Below are 18,619 nucleotides of genomic sequence, written 5' to 3'. Positions count from 1 at the left end.
CCAAGTCACCTAGTATCTGGGTGTTTGGCAACCGGCCCTGAGAAATCTCCTTCGACACAGAACAGTCGGCTACAATAGGAGATGCAGAAACTGTTAGAACAGCCACAGGCTTGACCCCTGACTGGTCAACCTGAGCCCTATCATTGTACGCCTTCAACATATTGACGTGACATAATCTACTCTTGCGCCTGCGGTCGGGAGTTTTAATCAAGTAGTCGACCTCACCAACTTTGCGCTCAATGGAGTATGGCCCACTGTATTTAGCCTGTAATGCAGACCCAAGAATAGGCGAGAGAACCAACACCTTGTCTCCCGGTGAGAACACCCTATGTCGGGCCCGCCTATCATACCACACCTTCATTTTTCCTTGGGCTACCTTTAGGTTCTCTTTCGCTAGTTCACATGCTCTACTAAGCTTAAGCCTGAAGTCACACACATAGTCCAACAAATTAGTAGAGGAAGGAGTCTGGTCAGCCAACCACTTTTCCTTCAGCAGTTTCAAAGGACCCCTCACTGTGTGGCCGAACACCAGCTCAGCCGGGCTGAATCCAAGAGACTCCTGGGTTACCTCCCTAGCAGCAAACAGAAGCAAAGGGATTCCATCATCCCAGTCTTTGTCGAACTCCGTACAATATGCCCGCAGCATTGTTTTGATAGTCTGGTGAAATCTCTCCAGCGCCCCCTGGGACTCTGGATGATAGGCAGAGGAAGGGCAATGTTGGATAGACAACTGCTGGAGGACCTGAGCAAAGAGACGGGACATGAAGTTAGACCCTTGATCTGATTGAATGACCTTTGGTAGGCCAAAAGTCGAAAAAAACCTAACCAGAGCTTTGGATATAGCTGGGGCTGTGATCTTGCGTAAAGGAATGGCTTCAGGAAAACGGGTCGCTGCACACATAATAGTCAAAAGGTACTGGTTCCCTGTCTTAGTTCGAGGGAGGGGACCAACACAGTCAATGAGGATCCGCTCAAAAGGTTCCCCAACGGCAGGGATAGGCTGCAGAGGAGCCTGAGGGATCTTCTGGTTTGGTTTACCAACCACCTGACACACATGGCACGAGCGACAATATTGTGCCACATCTGACTTCAAACCAGGCCAACAAAAATGTCTCAGCACACGGTCATAAGTCTTCCTGACCCCCATGTGACCAGCAAGATCATGATCATGTGCTAGATGCAGTATATCAGGACGATACACGGCTGGAACAACAATCTGAAACACACTGCCCCAGTCATCCAGACTGGACAGGTTAGGTGGTGTCCACTTTCTCATGAGCACGTCATTGCTAACAAAGTATCCTTGAGACGTATCTACCATTTCATCCTCTAAAACCGCCTCTTCCAAGAGGGACGACAAGGAGACATCCTTGTTTTGCTCTAGTACCAACTGCTCATGAGACGGTATCACCTTACCAAAACCCTCATCAGGGCCACTTTTCAACTCAACAAAGAACGTGTCACTAAGTGTCATATCACCATCTAAGTTAACAACCTCATGGGTGTCACATTTGACCTTTGACATTGCACGTGTTACCGCACACACAGGAAACACTCCTGGATGCTTCTGTGCGAGCTCATCAGGAACCTCAGAAACTACAGGGACGGGAATTACAACTGGAGTAGCCAGCACTTTGCCACCGGCCAAATCGTTCCCTAGAATGAAGGACACCCCCTTTATGGGAATGTGAGAACACACTCCTACGACAACATTGCCTGATACTAAGGGAGAGTTTAGCGAGACCTCATGCAAAGGAGTATTCACAAAGCCTCCTCCAAAGCCCTGAACAATGGCACCGGAATGCAATGAAGAATCTTCCGAAAATGGCAAAATCCCATCCAGAATGAGAGACTGGAAAGCTCCTGTATCTCTCCATATTGTAATAGCCTGCCTTGATCCTAATTCACCAACCAGTGAAACAAATCCCTCCATCCTAAATGTTGAGGAGCCCTCTAGCTCCCTGTCTGCACCTTTGATACTTCGCACCCCACCCTCTAATGTCGGCATAGGTGTCCTGTCTATGATTTCTACCAGAGCCACAGTTTTTACATTTTTCTGCTTAAGCACAGGGCATCCAGCAACGATATGACCAGGCTCCTTACAGTAAAAACAGATAACCCCCTCTGGGAATGCACTAGCAGAGCCACCTTGCCTAGGAGTCGAAGTAAACCGACCAGCAGACACGGGTGCCGGGAACCGGCTCCCCTGAGAAGGAAGCCTACTACCCCTGGACTCCACACGGCCCTCCTCTACAAAGACGGACTTGTGTGTTAACACAAACTCATCAGCCAAGACAGCAGCGTCGGCTATCTTCGATACCTTATGCTCATTTAGATGTGTGGAAACGTTATCAGGAACACACCTCTTAAATTCCTCTAGGAGAACCAACTGTCTGAGCTGCTCCCTTGACTCTGCTTTTTGCGAGGTGCACCACCGGTCAAACAGGTTCTCCTTCTCTTTTCCAAATTCAACATAAGACTGCCCCTCCTGCCTACGATAACCTCTAAAACGCTGACGATAGGCCTCGGGGACCAACTCATAAGCCCTCAATATGGAAGCTTTAACAAGTTCATAATCAGCGCTCTGTTCAAGGGACAGAGCAGTGTAGGCTTCTTGTGCCCTACCAACCAAAACACATTGTAGCAGCAGTGTCCAGGCGGTATCAGGCCACTTCAATGTGGTTGCCACCCTTTCGAAAAGGGGAAAATATCTTTCCACGTCTTTCTCAAAAAATGGTGGCACCATCCTAATATTCCTGCCTACATCAAACCCGGAACGTGACTCTGGATGCAGAGCACCCGCCTGCAAGGCAGCATACTTATATTCAAGCTCCTTCTGTGCACGCTCGTGCTCCAGCAACAGTTGTTTCTCCTTAAACTCACGCTCATGCTCACGCTCCTCTTTCCTCTCTCTCTCCTTAAGCTCACGCTCCTCTTTACTCTCTCTCTCCTTAAGCTCACGCTCCTCTCTCCTCTCCTCACGCTCTCGCTCTAGCTGCCTCTCCTTAAACTCCAACTCCCTAATCCTCCACTCACCCTCTACACCAGGTAATAGCGGAGACGCGCCAGACGATGGAGGCTCCTCCACCCTCTCCTCAAGCACCTGTCCCCTAATGAGCAAAACCCGCAAAGCACCCAAGGCAGATGGTTTCAAACGTTTCTCACTGGGAGTAAGCTCGACCTTGTAGTGCACAGCAAGCTCGAGCAGTTGTTCTTTGGAAAATTTGTCTAATAAGTCATGAGACGGGCGATCAACAAAGTCCCTGATGGAAGCCATTGTCACTGAACTAGACACCCCAAGCTACACACCCAACCTCACAGACACGAAGAACCACTAACGAACCACTGAAGAACAACGAAGAACCACTGAAGAACCATGAATAATGCTAATTGCCAACAATAACAACCAGAATGGAACACGGTGGAAATGTGAGCTCTACGGAGCGCACCTTTCCAGGTTGCACAAACAACCAAAAAAAAATTTAAAAAAACACACCCACCCTAAATAGACGTGTCATACACGCAGGGTGTTAGGTGCTACCAGGTATGCTCACCAAACACTTAAACAAACAAAATAAATCCAACAAAATTTTCCAAACAGGTGCGCCTTCTAACCTGATGTGACCACATATGCTTCTACGTCTAAACTGCAGAAAACCCCGGCCTACCACATGTCTACCCTAAGAAACACTAAATCAAGCCCTACCACACTACCTGTGTTTCCTGGCCGCCCTAACCTACCTACCCTTAAACTAATGCCCTGTAGACCTAACTTTCTTCAACCACACCTGCTACCAGTCAAAGATCATATACAATCATTTCATTGACCGCCCCAGGAGTACGTGGTGCACCGGACGCTAACCCACAACCAGAAAATAATGTCCCTATCTACATGTGGTGCCTACTAAACTATATATTTTAACAGCATAAGTAGTCACATCAAATTACAAACAAATACGGCATACTCACCTGTTTGATGAAAATGGCTCAGCCCCCACGTTACACCATGTGTAACGAACACCACCCAAACCATAACATGATGACACCCCGTGCAACACAAAAAAAAAATCACCAAACAAAGTTCTAGGGGTAAAAGATCCCGGATGAGCGCCCAATTGTTACGACCCTGGCTCATGGGTACGCAACCTATGTGTAATCAACACCAAAACCCTGTGCTCTAACTCAAAAATGCTACTAAACCAAGGAACTACTAATATAACTATAAACTAATGTACTGGTAACCCAACGGACAAGGACTGTAAGAACCTGACAGCTCTTTCACTAGGCACAGACCGTGCATGTGTGTTTCTGGGTCTGCCTTTGAAGCTCCCCAGCAGGTAACCAATCAGCACTAATTGGCTAATTGGCAGCCCTCACCTGCCTGCCCTGGTGAAACAGGAGTGACCAGGCCTCTAGTACATAACAGTACCATACCATACCGAACGGCTGTGTAGTGTACCGAACGAATACAACGGTATTTTAACCACTAACGAACGCCCACCGGGGGCTGTTTTTTTCACAATCCAATATAATTTTTTTTTTTTTTTTTTTACAAGTCGATTATTCATTTCAATATAGAATATTTGTTGACAGCCCTACAAGTACAATTAGTTACTGCACACACTACATAACCCCTGAGTGGAACATGGAAAGCCAAACTTTCCCCCACTGTACCGAAAACCCGTACCGAACCGTGACTTCAAAACCGAGGTACGTACCGTGCCGTACCGTGGTTTTTGTGTACCGTTACACCCCTAGTAGAGGGTGGTATTCAGCTGGGGTACATGTGTTCTCTGAGACGGGGGTTCTTGACCGCTACACTAGTATCTCGTGGGCACATCTCAATTACAACACTGCGACGGTGCGGGGTATCTGCCGGAAACACGATCTCGCTCACACACCACACGAAACACAACACGTGATTTTCAGAAATGTTTCGCTGAAAAAGCAACTCTATAATTAGTCCTTCCCACATGATCTCAGGTTACCCGTGGTGGTGGCATGGTGATGGGATGGGCAGAAGGACTAGACCTGGGCGACGACTCAATGTGATCATCTTTCAATGGGATCATATATCGTGGTGAAATCACCATATAGCAATTATGTTGTTTGAATGGACAATAACAAGCACATGTCAACTCATATTTCGTACAAAGTTCAATCTGAAATATTTGAGGGAATGTCATTTGAAAATGGCAGGTTTTGGTTTTACATTACCATGCAGTTCGGTGAAATTATCATTACATAACTCGTGATTTCACATGCGTGAGCCGATATCGTGATAGTCTGCACATGTAACATCTGTGAAGTATTAAATTAAGTATTACGTTCATAAATCTCAATTTAAGGCCTAAAAGATTAATTAAAAAGTCTTAAATTTCATTTGCACAGGTGTTAGGTTCTTTGGGGGGACAGTCAGGAGGAGATGAAATATTTAGAAATATATTAAATGTTTTTGTATTCGAGTCGTTTTTGTGGGGCTACTGGGAGCTTGGTGCGTCTGGCAACAGCTTGAATGGAACACGCGATAATTTAAATGGCCACGCAAGTGGCGCAAGGTCTATGTAGGGAAACACCGACGTCTGTGTGTATTCTAAGATTTCACTCCATGATTGCATGTAGGAGCTCAGTGTTGGAGATGCAACCGAGTACAATACGATATTCCCAGCGGGAGCCAGTACCTCTCCTACTCTGCAAGTAGGCTTTGGTGGGTGAGAGAGAGAAAGAGAAAGAGAAAGAGAAAGAGAAAGAGAAAGAGAAAGAGAAAGAGAAAGAGAAAGAGAGAGAGAGAGAGAGAGAGAGAGAGAGAGAGAGAGAGAGAGAGAGAGAGAGAGAGAGAGAGAGAGAGAGAGAGAGAGAGAGAGAGAGAGAGAGAGAGAGAGAGAGAGAGAGACAGAGAGAGAGACAGAGAGAGTTAGATAGTGAGACAGAGAGAGAGTTAGATAGTGAGACAGAGAGAGAGCGAGAGCGAGAGTGAGAGCGAGAGCGAGAGCGAGAGCGAGAGAGAGAGAGAGAAGACAGGCTCGTCTCCACAAGTCAGGAAAATCTGTGAGAGGCTACTTTACATTAGTTCTTTATCTATTTATTACTAAAAGATTTGCACTACATCTCATTTTTGCATTTTGTTTGCATTTTGTACTTCTTTTTTACTGTATGAAGCACAATCTCAGGAGGCTCATACAGAACCAAGCATTTCACTGTAATGTACATGTTCCTTATACGTGACAAATAAAACTAAACTTAAATAGTTCGCCGTGGAGACAAGGCAGAAGGGGTGGGGGCAGAAGGGGTGTCACTATGCATGCTTGGTGGTGTAGATTAGAAGATGTTTTATGTAACCATAGATGTCAGAAAACCATGTTGAACTGAAATCCTATGTAAATGGCTGCATTTATATAACAGCTTTTATCCAAAGCGCTTTACAATTTGTTCCTCACATTCACCCATTCACTCACATTCACACACCGTTGGCAAGGTGCCAACTTGCTCATCTTGAGCAATTAGGGGTTAAGTATCTTGCTCAAGGATACTTCGACACGCTGCCCGGGAGGAGTGGGAATCAAACCGGGAACCTTCTGATTACCAGACGACTGCTCTACCTCCTGAGCCACTGTCACCCTATGTACATATCTATCCACATTATGTCCAGAGTTACTTATGTTATGTTAAGTATATTGATTTTTTATATTGTTTACACTGCTCTTTACTACCTGTACCTGTACCTCCCCATGCTGCTATGATGCCTGAATTTCCCCAAGGGGATCAATAAAGGTAAAGGAATATCTTATCTTATCTTACATCTGTCCATACCTGCATATAATCCTTTTTACAGATCTGTAGATACTATATCTGTACATATCCCTTACCTACTCTTACTAGTTACACTGCTGGCCAGTACGACTTACTACCATAGTGTCTTTATACCTGTATCACTGTAGATATTAATACTACAACTCTGTACATACATCTGATTAGCACTATTACTGAGTAGTACTAATGTATATATTTTATACCCAGTTGAATCACTTGTGCACTGTATATTGCTGTTGTACTTTACTGTTACATTTGCACTCTGTTTGGATGCCAAACTTCTTTTCGTTGTACTGTACTTTTGGCTTTTTTACCGATACCGATATACCGATATTGTCCAACTCTTAATTTCCGATACCGATATCAACCGATACCGATATATGCAGGGTTTCTCCCCCCAAAAAACTGAATAATTTCAGGTAATTAACATTACATATGTCTTGTTGTGGAATTAACGTAACATTATGCATACTTTTGACAATAAATAAAATCAGAATTTGTTCTTACTTGCTTGCCTGGGTAAATAAAGGTTATAGAAATGTTAAAAAAAAAATGTAAACCGATACCGATATTTTCCGATATCACATTTTTATGCCAATATCGGCCGATAATATCGGACATCCCTAATTTTAATCTAATCTAATCTTAAGTATGACCACGACAAAAGCATTGATTGGACTAACAACTCTGTGCGTTTTATAATGTCTGGATATAATGACAATAAATGTGAATCTAATCTAATCTACTGGTGATTTGATCTGCGGATTCAAATAAAGTATTTAAAGTGTGTGTGTATGTGTGCATGTACAGTATGTGTGTGTGTGTGTGTGTGTGTGTGTGTGTGTGTGTGTGTGTGTCTGTGTGTGTGTCTGTGTGTATGTCTGTCTGTCTGTGTGTGTGTGTATGTGCGCATGTACAGTATGCGTGTGTGTGTGTGTCTGTCTGTGTGTGTCTGTGTGTGTGTCTGTCTGTCTGTCTGTCTGTCTGTCTGTGTGTGTGTGTGTGTGTGTGTGTATGTGTGTGTGTGTGTGTGTGTGTGCATGTATGTGTGTGTGTGTCTACCTGTAATGGTCCTCTCTGGTTCGGGGGGGGGTGCAGGCCGCGGAGGGGCAGCGGGGGGTCTGGTCGGGACGTCCCCCCCGGTGGAGGCGGCGTTGAGCTGGGACCTCCCCCCCGCCTGAGACAGAGTCCTGACGGGCTGGCGGAGCGGGGAGACGGGGGGGGTGGAGAGGGAGGGAGAGGGGGGCGAGAGGACGGGCGAGGGCCGCGAGGCGGGGACCGGCGGGGAGACGGGGGGAGTGGTCAGGGCGGGGGGTTTGGGCCGCGGTGGGGAGGTGGCGGGGGGTGTGGGCGTGGCTGGGGAGGGAGGGGTAGATGTAGGAGTAGCTGGGGGGGAGGGGGAGGAAGAGGAGGAGGGGGGGCCAGGTTTCGAGGTGCCAGGCGGAGGTTCCATCATGTCTGGAAAACACGGAAAGATCGAAATCTTATCAATCTATCGAAATCTTATTAATCTATCGTATATCAATAAATCAAGATCTCTCAGCATATTTGAAAGCAACAATATCACTGAAACCGTACATGTACATCTAGCTGACGCTTTACAGCAAGTCAGCAGGAAGGGTACCACTCTGACAGAAAGTCAAACAGTGTTGAACTTGAGTGCCACAGTCTTGAGTGCATAGTCGTATAGACATATTAGCATAGTAATAATAATAATAATAATAATAATAATAATAATAATAATAATAATAATAATAATAATAATAATAATAATAATAATAATAATAATAATAATAATAATACATCTTATTTGGTGGCGCCTTTCACGACACCCAAGGTCACCTTACAGACCATGAAAAATTTAATAAAAACACTGCAAGGCAGTTAAAAGTCGAGGTTAAAAACAAAACAAACAACAGTATAAAACAGTGAAGTTAAAATAACAAAACAAACAAACAGCAGGGGGTATAGGACAGTGACACAGGTTATAGTGATTATGCGAGTTTGAACAGATGGGTTTTCAGTTGTGATTTAAATGAGGATAGTGAGTCACACTGTCGGACATGTGTGTAGTAGGTAGTAAGTAATATAGGCGAGGTAGATTCCTCAGTAGAAGAAGTCTTTATTTGTCACTCATGCAGCAAGATGGGCGACACAAAGGAAGTTGGAACACACAAACACATGCATTGGGTCGCTGATGAAATGTCTCTCTGCGCTTGACCCATCCCGTTGTCCCCCCCCCCCCCAAGTGCTCCTGTCCGTCTTCGTCAGAGACGTGACAGCGTTAGCGATCTGTTCTGCATGTTTTTCCATTGGGTTAACTCTTTTTGGGGGGGGAAACCCTTGCGAGCACGGGGAGAACATGCAAACTCCTCACAGAAAGGCAGAGCGGAAGGGTCTTGAGGGTTGTGTAGTTAAGAGACCATTGACCCGACCGTAGGTAGAAGGGAGCAATTCACGGTATGCCAGGTCAAAGGCCTTGAAGCGGATTCGTGGGGCAATGGGAAGCCAGTGCAGCTCTTTTTTGAAGTGGCTTGTTAGCGTGTTAGCTTGTTAGCCGGAAAACCAGCTAGCAGTGCATTAGTCAGTGAGTGGCAGGGCTGCACACGACCAGTTGTTGTGGAAATAAACACACGTTCACTTCACACGCTAGCAGATACACAGCTGCTGCGTCTGTAAGGATGACTGACAGGGCTGTGGCGGAGAGAGAGGAACGGGGGTGAGACTGACAGCTGTCACCGGTGTGGTTGATGATGACACCTTCTCTCCTCTTCCCTTAAATACCATCACTCAACTTTCACCGTCTACCAAAGGAGCTCACCAGCCCTCTCCGACTCCTCCTGACCCAAAAAAAATATATATATACGATTTGCTACACATTACCAGGTAGCCTCTGAAAACGCTGACCTAGAGATAGCCTGATTCCAGCACAAATCCAGTGAACAGAACCTGTTTGTCATTGGGTCTTCTACTCTGAGTACCTTCTCAAGACACCAAACATGCTGTGGTTCAACTCCCCCCAAGGCTATACCAACACACACACACACACACACGGAACCGCTAATCTCAGTACCCTGAGACTATATTGAGAAGGTGGTATCCGTGGTGCCTCGAAACGTGATGTACCGGAGAAGACATTTATTTTTGGACTTGTCCTGCTGCAATGCAGGGAATCCCCCCCTTGGCCACAGCAGGCTCCGGTGACGTTATTGATTTAACTTGATTGATTGATTGATTGATTGAAAACTTTATTAACAGATTGCAGAATGGGTACAGTACAGTACAGCTCAAAACAATTGTTAAGGGGATGCAGACCAGAGAAAGACTTTCGTCTCGTTTACATCAGGGTCCCCCATTTTCAATTCATCATAACATAAATATGACATAGGGGAGAGTGGGGTGAGTAGTGCCAATTTTTACTTAAAGTGCCTTTAAAGCAAGGGGATTACAGTAATGCCCCCAACTAAAATGTGTACATATAGTTTAGGATGTTGTGCATCCCTGGGGACAATCACTTTGGATCTTAAATAAACTGTTTCAGAAATATAGCTTTAGGAAAAAAAAGTGGTTTTGTGGCACAACTTGCTCCCGGTGCGGGGTAAGTTGTGACATTAGAGAGAATACACAGGTAACTTGTGCCATTGATAATTTTACGTAAAACAGATCATTTTAATCTCAAAAGCGGTAAAAGCATCCTGCAGATCTTCATCTCCTTTCCAACCTGACGTATAGTCTTCCCATGTTGCACCTCTTTCACTGCTCTTTCCAACTTCTCAAGGAGTTGAAACCCTGTCTGTCTTTCGTTTGTATATCTGCGTGGCATGATGGATTTTGGTCTAAAATTAAGAATATCACATAGTTTTAGTGATCAAATGTAAGAATACAATGTACAATAACAATAAAATACAATCAAGTAATATATATAGTTAATAATTATAAGTTGGGGCAACTTAACAAACAGAACATCTGGCACAACTTAACCCAGGCCCTTTGGCACAAATCACCCCAAGCCTACCATTTTGAAAAAAAATGCATCCCCCAGCTGTTTTGAGCTAGCATCATGCTAACTGTATAGACTCATGGTGTAGCTTACTAAAGCACTAAAACATGTGTGAACTGTTTTCAAAGTTGTCTATAATTGTTCAAACACAGCAATAAAAAAACCTTGATAATACAAATTTTACTTTGGAGGGCAACATTTTTTTTTTTGAACTTAAATGTGCTTACCTCTCAAGCCAGGTGTCTCCACTGTGGTGTTCCACAAGGAAGCATACTAGGACCGCTACTGTTCCTAATTTATGCAAATGACATGTCGTCAGCTTGTGACTGCAACTTGTTCCTGTTTGCGGACGACTCAGCCCTGCTGGTCTCTGACAAGAACAAGTTACAGGTTAAAAAAAAACTCAGCTCGGAACTAGGCAAAATCTGCATATGGCTCGCCGACAACAAACTATCATTACACATGGGCAAAACAGAGTCCATTCTCTTCGGTTCAAATAACAAACTCAGCAAGACCGACGGCTTCTCAGTTACAGTGGGTGACAATTAGGGATGTCCCGATCACGTTTTTTTGCTCCCGATCCGATCCCGATCATGTGATTTTGAGTATCTACCGATACCGATCTTTCCCGATCCGATCAATTTTTTTTTTTAATATATATATATATTTTTTTTTAATCCCAATTTCTCACATTACATTCACCCTGAATGTTGACGTTATCCAGGTGAAAAGTTAACTTCATTCAAGCAAGGCATTGCAATCCTTGACACAAATCATTTGATGTATAATTAAATCAAAGGAAATGCGTTTGGGTCTGAGAGTGTGGCTGGTCTGCCGTTCTGCAGCTGGATACTATTGGTTTGTTTTGGCAAAATTCTTCTGCTCTGTGTGACAATAAATAAATGAATGATGATATGCAATTTAAAACCAAAACTAAGGCCTCAGTATGAGTTTAAGACGTGAACATGGTCATGCTTGTTTTATCCCGATCTTCGGAAAATCACGTGATCGGCCCCCGATCCCGATCATGTGATCGGATCGGGACATCCCTAGTGACAATATTGTCACAAGGAAAGATGAAATTACCTACCTGGGTTCCATCCTAGAGGCTAATCTTTCCTGTGACAAAATGGCATCCAATGTAATAAAAAAAAGTCAACCAACAAACTCGATTCTTGTACCGGATCTCCTCTCTGGTAAACAAGAATACCCTGAAGACTCTGGCAGGAGCACTCATTCAAGGGTACTACGACTATGCTTGCACCTCATGGTACCAAAGCACCTCAAAGGCACTAAAAACCAAATTACAAACATCTCAAAACAAACTGGTCAGACTACTGCTTGACCTGACTCCTAGAACCCACCTCACCCCTGCCCACTTTGACAACCTAGGATGGCTTAGAGTAGACGACAGAGTACAGCAACTTGCAATGGGCCTGGTCTACAAGATACACTACACGACCAAGGTACCCATGTACATGTCAAAATACTTCCCAAAGGTCAGTGAATACCACGATCACAACACCAGAGGGAGCTCCACAAATCATGTTAAACCCAGATTCGGCTCAAACAAGGGACTAAACACGTTTCGCAATTATGCCACATCAATGTGGAACGCCCTACCCAAAGCTGTAAAGGAATGTGAATCACTACCCACTTTCAAAAACACTCAAAGAACACCTACGGGAGACTGCAATGCGAAACTGGCCCCTACTGTCCTAAGCCAGTTGTACAGTAAATGACCAAGTATGGTTGTCAGTATTCCAATGTACAGTGTACAGTGTCCCCCACCCCCTACCTCCAATGTACAGCCCCCCCCCCTCCTCCAATGTACAGTTTCTACGTCAAATGTATATACACTCTTTTTCTGGACACCTTTTGTATCACAAACAGTACTGTATTTGCAAATCTGGTATGTCAAAAATGCATAAATGTAGCAGTACTGTCTATCTGTATGTCGTGTGTGTCATATATTTTATGATGAATTGAAAATGGGGGACCCTGATGTAAACAAGACGGAAGTCTTTCTCTGGTCTGCATCCCCTTAACAATTGATTGATTGATTGAAAAGTTTATTAACAGATTGCAGAATGGGTACAGTACAGTACAGCTCAATACATACAATTGTTAAGGGGATGCAGACCAGAGAAAGACTTTCGTCTTGTTTACATCAGGGTCCCCCATTTTCAATTCATCATAACATATATGCAGTGTTGCAGTGCTGGTATAACTCGGTATAACGGCGTTATACCTCGCTCACTGAGGCTGAAGTACGCGCAATCGCTTTTTACATGGCATTATCCAACCGGACTCCCGGAGAAGCATGCAGCTGCAGAGCCGCAGAGCCAGCGGCGCTCTCTGGGCCGCGCGCTGACGGCCGCGCTGTGAGGCAATAGTATCCAGCTGCAGGACGAGAGCAGCCAAAAAAAACTGTGCATGCGCGTGCATGCGCGCGGAGCGTTTGACCTACTGTCAATTTGCCACTGCACCACTGCATATATGACATACATGACATACAGATAGACAGTACTGCACAATTGTATGTAGTGAGCTGTACTGTACCCATTCTGCAATCTGTTAATAAACTTTTCAATCAATCTGCAGGTTGAGTAAAATGGATGCCTCTTCAAGAATATGTTGTCACATGACCAACTTCTTCTATGGTTTTCTAGATAACAGGGGTGGCACCCTTGGCACTGCTTACCCCACTCTCCCCTACATGACATACAGATAGACAGTACTGCTACATCTATACATTTATGACATACCAGATTTGCAAATACAGTACTGTTTGTGATACGAAAAGAGTCCAGAAAAGAGAGTATATTTGACGTAGAAACTGTACATTAAAGAGTGGAATAATGCTAAATGACAATACAACACGGGGGGACCCTGATGTCAACAACAAGACGATAGTCTTTCTCTGGTCTGCATCCCCTTAACAAGTGTATGTATTGAGCCGTACTGTATTGTACCCATTCTGCAATCTGTTAATAACATTTTCAATCAATCAATCAAACAGAATCAAACACAAGAATCAAATGGTAGAAGAAGAGACACACACCACCACTGTTTTATTAGCAAGTCTACAGCTACATTGCTGTAAAGTCCCGTTATGTAAAAAGGAAAAGGAACAAGTGAGTGTTGTGATAATATAGGACAGGATGTCCAAGAAGAACATTACATGTCACTGCTAATGTTGTTAGCATGCATGGTCACCCAACAACATGACAACAACACGTGTGGCGGTTATTATTCGCTCACCTTTGCGATCAAAACGTCACCAGCACCAGAATTTTTTATCCACTTCGGTTAAAAGGATTTTATAAATATGACACAGTGCTGCTGTTCAAATGATCCCGTCATTCATCCATTTCACTTTTGGAAAACTGACTCAGTCTTTTCAACTCGTCTGCGGCCAACAGACAGACAGTGAAGAAAGTAGGAGGGTCTTGCAACTGATCCACGCCCACTTCTGTCCCCTGCGGGTCGTGATTGGACACGTTCCCAGATTTATCTTCTTCTTCTTCTTTTGACTTTTCGGCAGTCTAGACGCCCGTCGGCGTATTGCTGCCTAACACCGATTGTTTTTAGGTACTGCACAATTCTGTGGCCTTACACCCATGACAGCTTTCACCACTGCCCTTTGCTGTTCCTCAGGACCTATGGGGTGAAAGTTATAGATTCAACTGACTGTATCACACTTCCCATTACCACACAGAGGAACCACTATGATAAACATTGATTACATTATGCGATTCTCCATACCTAAGCAGATATTTCAATATATATAGGAAGCATCACCTATATGAATTGAAAATGGGGGACCCTGATGGAAACAAGACAAACGTCTTTCTCAGGTCTGCATCCCCTTAACAATTGTATGTATAGAGCCGTACTGTATTGTACCCATTCTGCAATCTGTTAAATAAAGTTTTCATTCATTCATTCATTCATTCATTCATTCATTCATTCATTCATCAAACACTTAATTTCCTGCATTCTGGTGTACTTTTATGAGGCGCGTCTGCAAGGTTGAGATGGTACGGTCCTGTAGGGGTGTCTGGAATTGTTGGTTAATATAGAGTTACAGGTAAGAAGGATATATAAATGTTTTGACCCGCTTATTTTTCACCTCTTTTAGGAAGGGGGTTGTCCATCATATTAGCTATATTTTTTGAGGGGGACAAATTTACCTCTTCTCAATATCGAGTGGGACATGTCCCCTGCAACTCCCCCTAAAACTACACCTATGTATATTTATAATTATATATATATTCAGGCACGTGCACACATAGAGCCCAAGGGGTGCTTGAGCACCTGCCTTTTTGAGCCTCGTAAAAAAGTGCCCTTTTTGAAGAAAACATATTTTTTTATTTTATTTTTTGTTACGCATATAGACTGACCTTCCAACTGAAAAATGTCAGGATAGAATCAAAATATTAGGTAGAGAGAGATGCCCCATATTCCATTGCAGTTTGCACGTCCTCCTCAGCGTGCCTCTCCGCGGACCTATATATTTTATGATGATGATGATAGAAACCGCTGTGGCGCATACAGTTGAATGCTGGTATTATACTCACTGAGGGACACGAAGAAGTCAAGTCCGATGGGATTTGGGAATCTCAAATACAAATTGGGATTGGAATAAAAAAATGCATTTATATTAATCAATACAGAATATACAGCACTTCTTGGGGTCTGTAGGGTAAGCACTTATTCCCTCCCCCCTGAACATTTATGGAGATGTATGGGCCTTTTAAGTCAGTGATAAGTGTCTTTCAAGGATAAGTGAGCTCCTGCACTGATTATTATAGTTCAATATTCAATATTTGATCACCAAAACCCCCCAAAAAGCATAAAAAGGGGCCCCACCCCCGCCCGAAAAGGGCCCTTAAAAATCAGGCTTGTGGGCTACGCGCGCTCGGTTAAAACACACAGTGCCCTTTTCAGCCTTTGAGCACCTGCCCCTCTAAAAACAGATATGATCAATGGATCAGCAGAGGAGGACGACGAGGTGCGCAAACAGACCACGGAGAAAGTCGGATAGTCGACGGAGCCGTCGGCAAACACAGCACCTTGTCGACTAGGACTAGGACACTGTTAACGTCGACAATTGGTATGGATTTTTTTTACTTTCATGTAAAGGATAATTTCATTGGATTATAGTGGACTTTTATTATTAGTTCTACAACGGAAGATGCCAAAAGGGATTATTATTTTTTTTGGAGCTACAGCTGTAGTCTGAAGTAATTTTTTATACATTGGAAGCAAGCTATTATAATTATTCATCCAAATAACTGACAATGGTGCTTATAAATGCAGAGTGCCCTATTGAGGGTTGTGCCTATGTAGCTGAGCATGCGGCGGCGGTGGTGGCGGCCATGTTAAGTGTACACGCCACTATACATGTCACAGGCGCAGCCCCCTGGGCGCCGGGCGCAAATACTAAAATGGAGAAGCTAAAGCGTCCCTCCATAGCACTGGCCGGAACGGGCGAGGCCTGGTCATACTTCGTAACCCGCTGGGGTGAGTACAAAACAGGCACCAAGCTGGTCGGGCCCGACATAGTTTCACAGCTACTGGAGTGCTGCGAGGAGGATCTGAGGAAGGACCTCACACGCGCGGCAGGCAGGAGCCTAGCGGGCAACGACGAGGAGGACGTCCTCGCTGCCATGAAGGCACTCGCCGTTCGCGCAGAGAACACCATGGTAGCTCGGGCAGCCCTGTCTAACATGCGGCAGGGATATGAAGAGCCCATTCGGTCGTTCCACACCCGCATCAAGGGGCAGGCGGACACGTGCAAGTACCAGATGAAATGCACTAGGACAGGGTGTGACCAAGTCAACGACTTCACGGAAGAGATCCTACGTGACGCGATTGCCCGTGGCATTGCAGCTTCGGAAATACAGCTCGACCTGCTCGGTGAGAAGAACCAGAACATGCCACTAAAGGACATGATCGAGTATATCGAGGCTAAGGAGTCTGGAAAGCGCTCAGCATCGCGCCTGCTCGACCCTCAGAGAGCGGACACGGTCAGCAGTTCGTACAGGCGGGTGAGACAACAGGACACCCGCTACAGAGGAGGAGCCAGGCTAGAGAAACCAAAGGCCAAGCCTGAAGGGGTATGCATCCACTGCGGCGAGGTGGGCCACGGCAAAACACCCCAGTGGCACACCAGACGTGCCGAGTGCCCCGCATACGGTAAAAAGTGTCGGAAGTGTGGCCGCCAGAATCACCTCGAGAGGGCCTGCCTGGGTGGCCGATCGACTAGGCCCCCACCCGGAGAGACTGACCGGACGTGTGACGAGCAGACAGCAGCCTTCGTTGAGCTATGCACAGTCAGCACAGATGGCGAGTTACGCACGCTTCCCCTCGCTCATCACCTGTACGATGACATGTGCGACAAGTGGATGAAGCGTGCGTCCAGCCCGCAGCCATACGTCAACCTCACTCTCACCACCGAGCACGAGGATTACAAGGCTCTGGGTTTTGACCTCCTAAAACGCACCCGTGCAGTATCCCTGCCTGCTGTGGCCGATACGGGATGCCAAAGCTGCCTGATCGGCATTAAAGTCGCTCAACAAATGGGCCTAAGCACAGAGGACCTCATCCCTGTATCCATGACCATGAAGGCTGCAAACAATAAGGGAATTCGGATCCTCGGCGCTGCGGTAGTCAGATTCGCCGGCAACAGTGGTGGCGCCCAAAGGTTGGAGAACGCCGTTTCTTGCCTCCCACAAGCCGGCTGCAATGTGGACTAAGTCATACATAGCACGAGTCCCCTCCGATACTCGAGGTAACAGCAATCGCATCTTTCCACCTGCGCAGCGCAATCTTTCAGCGTCAGGGGTCTGCGCTTTGGAGGGGCGCCGCCCCCATCGCTTCCTGATTCTACTGCGCAGGCGCACCAACCGACCTGTAGGAGTCGCTGTCCACAACGCCCGATCCCCACCCATCAGTTTCCCACCCCCTAATACTGCCAATGTGTATTAGTACGGACGACCAGCTAAACTGAAAGCAAGTGGAGCGCTGGGCTCGAACAGGCGAACCCAGCGTCTCCAGTATTTGTGGTGAGCGCCTTGCCCACTGCACCACGTAGCCGCACCAGTGATGTTAATACTTGAAAACGTTTGGGAAAATAATTTGCAAAAAATATGCAACACTGAAAAATATTAATCTATAACCATAATGTAATTTGAGTCGGTACCGACCCCGTGGGGTGGAACAGGTTAAGGTTTTTAAAGAAAAGTAATTTAATCGTAATGGTAATTTAATCATGAAAAACACATTCCATTAACTCATTAATTCAATATGTTTTTTTTTGCTACATTATTCTGTAATCAAATAAATACAGTAGAGATATCTGTCAATAATCAATCCAACATAATACACAAATGCAACCATAATAATAATAGTAATTGTATTGCTTACATACACACACACACACACACAGGAGACAATCCCAACATCCAAGTCCGGGAGGTCAAAGACATGCCTACACTGGCTCCCGGTAAAAAAGTAAATTAATAATACATTTCACAATGAATGAATGAATGAATGAATGAATGAATGAATGAATGAATGAAAAAGTTTATTTTTGGACATGTTATTCTCCATATTTCTCCAAACAACTCACTATATCTTGTTCCGTCGAACCAAACAATCATAGCAAAAAAAAAATATATATATATATATATATATATTTAAAAAAAAAAAAAAAAAAAAAAAAAAAGGGGAATTATAAACAAAAGGTCAAGAGCAATGTGTTTGGTTAGCAGACACATGTTGTTCACATAAACAAGCCAT

The 18,619-nt window shown here is 44.9% G+C and overlaps 1 protein-coding gene across 1 annotated transcript in view; it reads right to left on the bottom strand.

The window, feature by feature from the left end:
- wfs1b (Wolfram syndrome 1b (wolframin)) overlaps window positions 1-8,263 on the bottom strand; it is a gene marked incomplete at its 5' end in the record, with an annotated part of 45,228 nt that extends 36,965 nt beyond the window's left edge. Inside the window, one exon of the mRNA XM_084331953.1 lies at window positions 7,873-8,263. Coding sequence (XP_084188079.1) covers window positions 7,873-8,263 — 391 coding nt within the window. The remainder of the gene's footprint in view (window positions 1-7,872) is intronic.
- Window positions 8,264-18,619: the final 10,356 nt, after the last annotated feature.

The sequence above is a fragment of the Notolepis coatsorum genome, assembly GCF_963971535.1.
Source record: "Notolepis coatsorum genome assembly, chromosome: 16".
Classification (NCBI taxonomy): Eukaryota; Metazoa; Chordata; class Actinopteri; order Aulopiformes; family Paralepididae; genus Notolepis; species Notolepis coatsorum.
The sequence above is the reverse complement of the archived record's forward strand: the minus strand, read 5'-3'. Positions and strand labels throughout refer to the sequence as shown.